We start from the raw sequence: 11,515 nt of genomic DNA, 5'->3' as shown, positions 1-11,515 counted from the left end.
TTGAGATTTCTTTTTAAATTCTTACGAAAAGAAGTGGATTGTCTGGAACATCCCACTCACAGAATACTGCTTAAAGAAAAAGAAAAAGTCGATTGTTTCAGAACTAAATACCCCCCAAATTTTAAACTGTTTGGAAAATGTGTTTGATTTTTGCTCCTTTTTTTTGCAAATTCTCTCATTTATTTTGCTGATTATTAAAAATACAAAAAAGGAATAAAAGCAAACGAACTCTTTAAGACACTACTTCAGTTTAATGGGTGTCTACACACTTCACAAATACATGCTGAATTTGTTAACACTCAGTGAAGACAGTTTCTTTTTGGTTTGTTTTGGGGTTTTTTTTTTAACTAGCACTCAGTGTTCCAGTAATCAACATGACATTCATCATGACGATAAATCAAAACCACATAACAACACCTTTAACAAACTAAGGCAACAGTAGGTAGGTAGTGTATTACTTTTAGTTAGTGGACCTTCACAGAAGGCATTTTAAAAGATAACTTTGTTATGCGGAAAAAAGCGTCTACAGTGCTGCGAATGAAGTTTTTTTTAAAAAAAGAATTACTACTCTGAAGTTTTAAGCTTTAGTGACACATAAAGACATGCAACAAAAAAAAATAAAACTAAAACAAACAGGCTTTGCTGATAAGACATAAACTGTGTCGTGTTTGCTTTAAGGTAAAATGTATTTTCTCTATAAACAGATGAGGCGATCCGACCATAGGAGTCTTCCCAGTGGAACCACAGTCGAGTTGTGTGTTGTTTTTGTTTTGTTTAAATAAATAACATAAAGTGCACATGCTACAGCTTTTGACGCCACACAAAATTCCATTCTGTCCACAATATACACCGACCACGCTTATGGAGTCCATCCCCTGTGAAAATCTGAATTTGAATCAACTGTTGAGCATCTATTTACAGCAAAAAACAAACATTATTTATAACAGAGAGAGGAGAAATGCAGCACAGGTAATTACTTTGCTGGGATCTTAGCCTTCATATAAAAGCAGTTGAGGTATCTAAACACCTAAAACCAAAAAAAAAAGCAGCAAATGGTAAAAGTAGTGACTTTGGTTAGAAATAAACAACAGTGAGTGGGTATTTAAAAGTGAAGTAGATAATAAAATGTGCATATTCAGCTTTCAAAGGCCACACAAATGCAATCTCAAGTATATGATAACAGGTGTGTTATTAAGCTATTAGCACCATGTGGAAGTGCCGCATACCACGAGATGGAAAACACTCCGTTCAAAACGCTACCAACAAACTAAAAACTACTCAGCAGCTGATTTAACTTTACCCTGACACAGTTTCAACAATAGATGAGCATCGTTAAATTCACAAAGGTAGTATATAGCATGGTAATTTAAAGTTATAGGATGCTTATTTTACCATTTGTTAAAAATCATTTCATGAATGTACAGTGGGCTGTCCAATATTAAAACCCTGTGAACCCAAACTGTTTACCTCTGAATATTTCATATTGCTCACAGTTACAAAACACAGTGGATCGCATGTCAGGAAAAGGTTTTCGGGGGGAGGGAGGAAGGGGGTCAACCAGAATATCAGTCCATGTCACAGGTGCACGGACTGGAATTAAGGTCCTCTACATGGACAGAAGGGTTGGTCCAAGTGGCCACAGCTGGAGCCGTCACATCATCGCAGAGCTCTGAAAGGAAATAGGGAGAAAGATGGTTCACTCTCAGAGCAGCAGGTATTCTTTCGGCTCAAAATTTGAGACATGCTTCCCCCTTGTGGAGGATTTGAAGGCTGAGGGCTGAATGGTGTGTGTCACCGTCAGACCCACCTCAGCTCTCAGTGGTGGGCACGCATGATGATCGCCGTGACCTGCACATAGTTTTCTGTGAAACAAAGCAGAAGACGTTAGATAAGAATACATCAATAACAACAAAATATTCATTAGAAGCAACGTAAAGGACAATAACCTCCTTCCTTGTTCCTTAAATACAGTTTTTGTCCTGCTTTTGTTTAAATAAACTGCATATTTTAATCACTGTAGTGTACTGTAAAATGTTAGGAGCTGCAAACTTTCTTTTTTATTATTATTATTACCTATAACTACTCATGTTTTCACAGTCATTTTGGAGGATTTGTTTAGTTTAGGTTGTGTGTTCTACCTTTGTATGGAGACGGTGATGAAGCACAGGGTCAGAAAGCCAAGGATGCCTCAAGGACTCACTCGCCCCCATCCTCCAGCTGATGAGAAACACGATAACGCAGATGTTTTTTTAGATTTTACACCACACAGGACATAAACATCAGTTTAGTTCAAACATGGGGGGAGAAAGATTACCTTTTATTTACAATTAGGAGTCTTCTGATGAAGTCTTTGGCTTCCTCTGACGTGTCCACAAACTCTTGCTCGTCAAAGTTCCACTGACAGGCCAAGATGTTGTTCAGGGTTTCGTTGTCGTCGTCTCCGAGGAAGGGACACAGGCCGCTCAGGCTGTCAGGAAACGGCAGAAAACCTTCAGCATTGATTTATGTGTGTGTTTGTGTGTGCGTGTGTGTTTTACTTACAGCATGTAGGTGATGACGCCGAGGCTCCACATGTCCGTGTTGAACGACACAAAGTCGTAGTTGATGACCTCGGGGGCGAGAAACTCCGGAGTGCCGAAATTCACCCGCAGTTTCTCCCTCGGTTTATATCTAATTGGGGACATTAATGAAATGCAGTTCGATGGCATTTTGTTACGATAACACTGTGGAGAAAAACCAGCGATACTTACATCCTGGCAAGACCAAAGTCGATGATTTTGATCTTGTTTGTGACTCTGCTCACACACAGAATGTTCTCCGGCTGCAGAAAAAGAAAAGAAATTAATAACAAAACATGAGAAAATGGTCAAAAAATAAACTCCTGATTCTGTTTTATGATGCCTAATAAATCCGTGTGACTTTGCTACCTTCAGGTCGAGGTGCAGGATGGACATTTTGTGCATGTGCTGCAGGCCGTCACAGATCTGCCTGATAAACACCACAGCGTCCAGCTCCATTAGAGTGTAGTTTTCATCAATAATCCTGTCAAACAGCTCCCCTCCACCAACGCTAATGATAAAGACAGACACGTAAATAAACATTACACACAAACACACAATTTAAAGCATCTAAACTTTTTTTTTTTAATTCCTCAAAAAGTTATCATTACATTAAATTGATTTTTAAATGAATTTACTCTATAAAGAGAACATTTATTTATCAGTTAAAATATTTTTTACTATTAAGAACAAATTCAATCAGTTATTTAATCAAGAAGTTTAGCAAAAAAACAACAACAACTGAGCATTACTGATGTAGCTCTAATCTAAGGACAACATCTTTCTACAAAGTGATGCTTAAACGTGTGCTGAGAATATAAAAGAAGGAGCATACTATTCAAGTACAAGGATGATGTCATTCCTTGACTCATAAGCTGCATAGAGCTGGATCAGGTTGGCATGGTCCAGATTATTCATGACCTGGATCTCATTCTTCACCACCTCCTACCAAAAACACAGGCGCAAACAGATGCAGAAGCAGACAAATGCACACAGATGCAAGGAGGACGCACAGATAGACCGACAGGCACACAACACGGACACGATGAGAGGTGTCAGCTGTTCCCTGCTATGAGAGACTATGCATCTTCTCTTCTAGGTCAAATATTTCTCACCTTGGCGAGAAGCATTTCCCCCCTGCTTCTGTTCCAAGTGTGGCCTTGTAGTGCAACAACTAAAAATTGTAGCTGGGCCCCTGCTTTTTATATCATGTGCCATAGCTCTCAGCGTAGGTATCAAAATAGGATTCATTCATTGCAATGACAGTGTCTGTTTGTTTTGTGGCCGGACAGGTGATGTACCTTCTCTTTCTGACTCCGGGCTTTGATGACCTTCGCCGCCAACGTGAGGCCAGACGAGTTCTCGACGCACTTGTGCACCTGGCCGAAGCGACCCCTTTGCAAAGAGAGGACACAGACGGAAGTCAGGTATCTACGGTTTTCAACTCTGTCACCTCGAATCGCACAGCCGAGAGAGGAGACGGTCGGCGATCGTGCTCGCATGTGTTTTCCTTCCCATGACAAATCGAAAGCAGCTCTTCCTTCAAATGGGGATGTTTTTGAAGAGTGTTGTACTTAATCTGTTATTTCATTAAATCTGAGCTGGGCTGTGTCTCTTCTTTGAAGACTTGGATTAACACTTAGTGATTAGCTACCAGCTGGCACCAGGGATACAGTTTCACATACCGCTCGGGCCTAAAGTAAAAATAACTGCCGTGACTCTGAAGTTATGAACCATTGGAGAGGAAAGGAGAGGAGGGGAGGGGTCGCAGTTACGCAATTAAGCCTTTAGGGGGGAACTGAGAAGTTCTTTCTATCTATCTTTGATCTGCCACAGATCAAGCTGTCATCAATAGCTTTCATTTGTTCTGTGTTTCACGGAGATTTGAGAAGAGGCGCATCGCTCACCCGCCCAAGATCTCCTGCCAGTTGATGGTGTAGAAATTCCTGATCTGGTTGGGCTTGGCCGACACAATGCGGTGATTAAAAGGAGCCGCTGGAGGAGCACTGGTGTCTAAAGTGGGATGGGGACAAGAGAAATTATATAATCTGTTTTAATAAGTCCTAAGTAGTGTGAGAACATACAAGCTTCACTGATAATCAGCTACAGCGAGGCTGCTGAGAGAGTCCATGGCTGCCTTAATCAAGTTAGCACATTGAGGACTAACGTGCTATGATAAACATCAACTACAGATCCAGCTGTTGAGGAGTAACTGAGCTTTATTTCCTAGACTCTTACATCTGAGCAGTTCATTTCAAATTCTAGTCACAAAGAGAATATCAGATGCATTCTGCAGTGTGCATACTTTCTGATGATGATCTTTGATTTTTAATGGTGAAACTCAAACTTGAGAGGCTGTGACTCACCAATGAAGTAGCGCTCAGCGTCGTCGTCAGCATCTTCTTTTCCTGCATCGTGCTCGACCTCGCTTGCCTTTCTCTCCCTCTCCAGTCTTTGTTTGAGGTCAAACTGGAATTCAACTCCATCTGCGCTGAAGACGGCCCAGCCGTCCGACTCCAGCTTCTGTTCATCCTCCTCGTTGTCTTCTCTCTTCTCCTCCTCCTCCTCGTTCTCCTCTTTCTCCTCCTCCACCACCACCACCCGGCGCTTGGTGTGTTGCTCCACTACAAAGTGTTCCTCAGTCACAAAGTGCTTGGTGCTTGTGCCGCTGACCTCTGATGTCTGGTCCTGTTCAGCCTTCGGAGATGGCGAGGCGTCTTTGTGGTCGTCGCTGCTGGATCAAAGTGGACGGGTTGTTTTTGTGTTGTATTTTCAGCATTTTTCAAATTTATGAACAGCTAAAGTTTACAAATAGAATAAAATCTAAGAAGCAAAACAAAAAACCTGACTTATACAAATCTGTTGTGAACTAAGTCATTAAATTATTCAACTCTTTTGACAACTGAAATATGTAAAACACATTAAGGATTGCCACAGGTCACTACAAATTGATCAATTCTTTTTTATATCATCTCTAAACTAAATCTGCATCCATAGGAGATTAATGGTGTTTCTGAATTTAAAAAAAGAAAAGAGGAGGAAAAAGCTTAATATTGCTTTACTCTGATGTCTTATCTGCCAACTGTTTATCAGTTTGGTAAACACAATTTCAGAAAAGTAAAAAATGTTCATTAAAAAATTCATTTTTTAAAATGTATGCACCAAAATCTCAAAAAATCTCCAAATATTTAATTTACTATATTGTAAGACAAGCACACACAGCTACTTCCCACATAAGAGACAATATTCACAGCTGCAGATATATTTTTTTGTTGACAAAGACACACTTCCTAACTAGTCCTTGCAGCCCTGGTGAGGTTTAAACATGAAATACCTGGTAGCAGTCACTTCTTTGTCATCGACTTGGGAAGCAGGGGACTCTGGGACTTTAGCTGGTTCTTCAGAAGCAGAAACCTGCTCTTCCTCCTTTACTTCTGGGAGTTTTACTTCTTCTTTCACTGCATCCTCCACATCGGGTTTGGCGTCCTTCTCCGTCGCTGCCGCCTCTCTCTCGGGCACCTTCTCCCCAACCTCCTCCTCTTTCTCCTCACAAACTGCCTCAGCAACCTCAGGTGTTTCAGCCACTCGGGAGTCTTCCCGCAGGAAGTCCACCAGGTTGCAGGCCGGGCCGTCGGCTTTTTGATCTTTGGGGGAAACTCCGGCCTCCAGGTCCAGATACCCAGGGGCGAGCTGGTGACCTGATTTCTCAGCGTTCTCCCTGTTGAGTTTCTGCACCTCTTCCAGAAGCAAAACCTGCTTCTTCAAAGAAATATTGTCTGCAGAAAGTTCAAACAGAATTTATATTTAGTGTCTCGCAGCCTGTTAAATATTCATCACAGAGTTCCTCCATTTTTAAGAGGCTTAAGGATTCTTTTTTTTGGTGGAATCTTATAGAGAACAGCATGAGGTGACTAACGCTTCACTCTGACCTGTTGAACTTGGCGTCTGTGGCACAGCTTGTATGTTACAGCTACATGTAATACAAAATCATTGTTGTACAGTGAGATGTACCTCTCATATATTAGTGTATTTACATGTTGCTGCTGCTGTGTCTCACATTATTTTGACACTGGGCTTTGCAGAAGTAAGACTATGTTGATCTCAGCACCTGCTGTATCTGGAGGCTTCATCTTCTTTTGAGCTTTCAGACCCTTCGGGCTCAAACAGGGCTTATCTGTCCCATCTTTGCCTTTGTGGTCTTTCAACTGTGAAATACAAAATAAAAACAGTGAAACCAGAACTCTATACAGTCTGTACAATTTATGTGACCTCAAAGAAATGATATCTGCTAAAAAATCTTGTTGATTGAGTTTTGTCCACCAGGACTCAGGTAGTTAGAAAATTAAATAAAAGGACACAACATGTGTTCTTTTCTTTTTCTTTCTTGTTGTTACATCTGTGTTGTGGCTGCAAAAATCTTACATTATTATTCACAGTATGAAGACAGACTTTAAAGCTCAAAACATGAAGGCACCAGCCTGCAGCCACAAATGCAAAAGCACACATACTTACAGAGTATATATATATTATTTTTTTAAAAACACAGAAACAAATAGAGTCTATAGGCACAATAAACCTACAAACTTTCCACATTTGCGCGAGGCGAGGAAATGCTTTGGTCCGTGGAGCTTTATCTTGTGAGAAGTCTGCAGAGAACTGGACTCGCATGCAGGAGTTATCTCTTGTTTCCCTTTATTGGCTTTATTAGAGGTAGTTTTCTAGTAAAGAGACAAGATGGCAACGCTTAGTAGGGTTATAAGAATGCACATAGAACAGAAGAAATATCACAGTTTCAGCATAAATGTCAACAAAAGAGACAAGGTTATGAGATGAAGTTAGAGTCACATGTAATACGCACAACATGACGAAATGAAAAATCAAATTCAAATAAATGTTGAAATTACAGTCACATATAAAACGTACAACACTCTGTTTTCAGCTTACAAATTAGCACATTTATTGCATGTGTCCGTGCGCCAACTGGGTTGTATAATGGCATGCCTTTGATTATTCGTGGCTGATGGATAGACGGCAGCAGGGCAGTGAATTTATAGCTTATCACTTGTCGCACTCAGCGACGGAATGCAATGCTGACCCCGAGTGGAAAATATTACAAGCGACTGCAGGCTGTTGTTCAAATTTCTCAGCTGAGGAAACTCACTAAACACTCTCCGCACAGGTTAGCGTGGAATAAACCTGTCTTGAACCAGAGGGGGGGGAGGGAGGGTGTCTAACATTTGTTTTCTGGATGCCGTCGTGAGGCAAACAGCACAGAGGAGATATTTCAAGTGCAATGTTTCCCCAGTGACAGCGGAGTAGTTTCAAACCCCTGATTGGGAGATTGGGGAAGTGTGTGTAGAGGCCACAGTAACAGGAATTGCTTGTAAAATATCTCACACCTCCGGAGGTGGAGGAAGACGGAGCAGCCACCTGACGAGCGCTCTGACGACAACAGAAATTCCCTGAAACGTGAGTCACACTGAAACCTTCAGCGTGGCATGTGGTCGTTAATCACCCGGGTATTAATCCAGCCGTAAAATTAAGATCCATACCTTTAATGGGCTTGAAATTAATATGTCACATCTTAATTTAACCCGAGTATGGATATACAAACAACGGAGTGCATCACTGTGGGATGTGACAAAAGTCTGTGATAATGTCACAACCACTCAGGTGAGTTCGCGCTTCGCTTGTAGAGATACAATCTCTGCAGCTCCGTAAGTGATAGCAGCGCCGTGGTATCTGTAAGTGCCTCTGAAGCCAAGCAGCACTTAGTGACCTTTATATAGAGTCATGAGCGTTCAAATGATTGGACAATAAAGGCTTTGATTTGGCGGTAACTTCACTGTCGTACAAAGGGCTTTTTACTGTGAAAATTGTAGTGTTCTGTGCTGAGCCAAAAACATTGGGCGCATTATGCTAAAAACTTAAATCCAGCATCATAACCTACTTGTGCCAAGCACCGTGGGAGCAACAGTTGCCGCCATTAAACTGTATTTTCATACGTACATATTTACTTTTCTGAACCTGCAGCAGCTTTCCTGAAACACTGCATTCAGTGTTAAATACAGACGTTTACTGGAAGCCTTAAATCAAAGCCACTCTGACAGCTTTATCAGCAGAACTCCCAGTAAAGTTTTACGAAGAGCTATTTTGCGCCGCAGGAAGTTCAGCAAGTTGCGAAGAATCGCACGGTACAGACCCGCTTTACAGTGGAGGGGCAAACTGCTGGAAACCAGGGGGTGCACAAGACGCTACGACACAGAATTAACTCGGACAGAAGTAAGACAAGTAGTGCTCACACAACGGGTCGACGGAAATGTGAGAAAGACTAACTCATCGCAATTTGTTGACACCGGATTCCTGGTAAGCTGAAGGGGTTAAAGCCCTTTTGGACCACAAACACTGCCGCCCCGAGCCAAAAACAGCATTTCTAAACCAGGCCACTCACATTTCACCCCTGGCCTCACTCTGGCCCACTCTGGCCCTGCTGGGGGGTCCCACTGTACGCCCGAATGCCAACGCCGCCATGTTGCACTCAGGCCAGGTAGAGTCACTTTAAATGTGAGTTAAATTAGGCCTTTATAAGAGCTATAAGCGACATATTTTTTTGCGCAGTAGCTTATTTCTCAGTGTAAAGTTAGCGTCCCTAATTACTTTATCTTCAATCAGCACTTGGCAACCTTATGCATGCCGGAGCCCAGACACTACCTACCACCCCGGCTCATTATAAGAGGAATTTAACACACAAGCCAAGTCACATTTATAGGCAAGAGCACCGTTGGTGTGGTCAGCTCTGCTGCTATGATCATTTTCATTCGCTTAGCCAAGAACAGCATGATCTAAGAAATCAAAATCAGTGAAGAAAAAATAGAAAAGAACAAGACTAGATGTTCACGGTGATGGATGGCCTGTGATGAGTGTCACATTTAGATACGTCAGAATGATGAATACACACATCAGAGTCTAAACTGCCAGACTATCAAGTCATTAGCAACACTTATAACAGTCGTATCAGATTCCTTCAAACCCCAGTTTATGCCAAACGGTATCCAGTAATGCAGACTTTGACAGTAGGTGCACACTTTAAACAGATATTTTAAGGACCTTACTTCAGCTTGTCTCACCTTGTCAAGCTTCTTAGCTATCGTATCTGAAGATGATTTCCTCTTAATAGCTTGCTTTCCTTTTGATTCTTTGGGTTTGGAGCCCTTCCGAGCCACTCGGCCTTTGAACATCAGCTCCATAACCCGCGAGCTCTTCACCGTCTCCCCGATGAAGCTGATCACCTGCTGCATGCTGAGGACCAGTTTTTCCATCCCCTCCAGTTTCTGAGCCTGCTGCTCAGACCGCTGGTTCACCACCGACATGATGGTGCTCATCTCCTGACAGATGTCCCTCACCTCTCGCCCCATCACCTGGGTCTGGTTCACTACTCTGGGCGGGAGATGGATCTCCTCCTTGTCTACCTTCAAGTTCTCCATATCCTGTTCGATGAAATCAATGTCCTGAGACATCCCGTCGAGTCGGTTCAGGACCTTTTCTTGAATGTTGATGAGCTTGTCCATCTTGCTGCTCAGCGACTCGATGCGGTTTTGAATGAGGTCAAAGCCTGCACTGTTGACATCTCCCACTGCGTTTATTCCCAACGTGCTCATGGCTTCCAGTGATATAACAATCACCGACTTGGGACAAAAATAGGACTAATAACGTCCGCGACACAGACAAAAATACTTTCTCAAAAATCGTAGCCAGGTCTACGAAAAAAAAACAGAAAAGTGAGACAAAAAAAAAAAAGAAATCCAAGAAGAAATGTCACCGATGACTTTAAATCTCTGAAAACTAGAACTCTCAAGTAAACTGAGCTCCGATTGTTGTTAAGCCACACTTGTGTTTCTCTCAAACTTTATCCCCGGCGCCTGCTCCTCTCCTCTTGAAATGGTATTAAGCATGGAGGGAGCCAGTGTCCCTAAATGTAAATGGACGGCCTACGTCAGCAGGGGTCAAGTGTTTCGGGGGTGGGGGCTTGGCAGTGCTTGGGTTATGAGACATTTGAGAGCCTTCAAGTGTTAAGCCCATCACCGTCACTCGCCTGCGAGGTGTCAAAATGGTCACTGTACACAGTTCCTCCTCTTGTGCGTACAGGACGAGACGGACAATGCTCGCTGACTTGTACCATTTTTTTCCTCATTAACTGACAATGTCAAAATCTTGTTGTAGCAGATGCACAATTTTAGTGAACTGCCCACAAACATGAAGTCCACAGATAGCACCTCGCAATTTCATAATAAAATAGATGTAAATAATGTACGAGTTCACGATTAAAAACGTTCACGGCTACAAGGACTCGACTGCGAGTTATTTGGCGCCGCTGCACATGCTTCCCACAATTGTGAATGAGAACCACGTTGCAATGCGACTTCCCTCCCTCTCGCGCTCTGTCTCAGGGGAAATGTGAAGAAGCCTGTGGTTCCCGGCGCCCGTGGGAGGAGGAGGGGGACCTACAGTAAGATGTTCGAGCTGAAAGAAGAGACGAGTGACGCGGATGATTTATACGATCCCGTCTGACTGAGCAAAACATCCCCTGATAACCTCCCTTAAAAGACTAAAGGGATCCATTTTAACTGAGCTCCTGTAATATGACCGTAATCCACGTTCCCTATAAATCAGGATATGCGTGATTTAGTGCAACAACAAACACGTGTTTGTGTCGAATCACGAGGTATAAACAGGTAATAAATTCTGAGCTGGACGGAGAATAAATGATGTCGTCAAAATGATTTGAATGACTGGCGGCTGCGCTTTGTGTTGGTTAATCAATCCGACAACTTCACAAACTTTTTTTTTTTTCTCCATAAATTTACGGGTGATAGAACTGAGGAGGGGGAATCCAGCTATGCTCAAGTCACCATGAAATATTTTTTTTGACAACAGGAGGCACAGGCTGCAAACTGAGC

The 11,515-nt window shown here is 42.4% G+C and overlaps 1 protein-coding gene across 3 annotated transcripts; it reads right to left on the bottom strand.

The window, feature by feature from the left end:
* Positions 1 to 231: 231 nt before the first annotated feature.
* Positions 232 to 10,479, bottom strand: mylk4a (myosin light chain kinase family, member 4a). 3 transcript variants are annotated; one of them, XM_008303083.1, is made up of 15 exons: positions 9,686 to 10,479; positions 7,139 to 7,276; positions 6,667 to 6,763; positions 5,893 to 6,334; positions 4,925 to 5,292; positions 4,466 to 4,571; positions 3,860 to 3,953; positions 3,394 to 3,503; positions 2,928 to 3,069; positions 2,751 to 2,821; positions 2,542 to 2,670; positions 2,315 to 2,467; positions 2,139 to 2,217; positions 1,808 to 1,862; positions 232 to 1,669 (listed from the first exon to the last, which is right to left on the bottom strand). In XM_008303083.1, exons 1-14 carry the CDS (start codon positions 10,214 to 10,216, stop codon positions 1,809 to 1,811), a joined length of 2,514 nt encoding a protein of 837 aa, XP_008301305.1. In that variant the 5' UTR covers positions 10,217 to 10,479; the 3' UTR covers positions 232 to 1,669; position 1,808. The 3 variants fall into 3 exon arrangements, with proteins under 3 accessions (XP_008301305.1, XP_008301306.1, XP_008301307.1); XM_008303084.1 differs by lacking the exon at positions 7,139 to 7,276 and having other exon boundaries at positions 9,671 to 10,479; XM_008303085.1 differs by lacking the exon at positions 7,139 to 7,276 and having other exon boundaries at positions 9,686 to 10,478.
* Between the last annotated feature and the right edge of the window lie 1,036 nt (positions 10,480 to 11,515).

Source organism: Stegastes partitus, unplaced genomic scaffold (assembly GCF_000690725.1).
Source record: "Stegastes partitus isolate 25-593 unplaced genomic scaffold, Stegastes_partitus-1.0.2 Scaffold1934, whole genome shotgun sequence".
Taxonomy (NCBI): domain Eukaryota; kingdom Metazoa; phylum Chordata; class Actinopteri; family Pomacentridae; genus Stegastes; species Stegastes partitus.
This window is presented reverse-complemented; position numbering and strand designations above follow the sequence as displayed.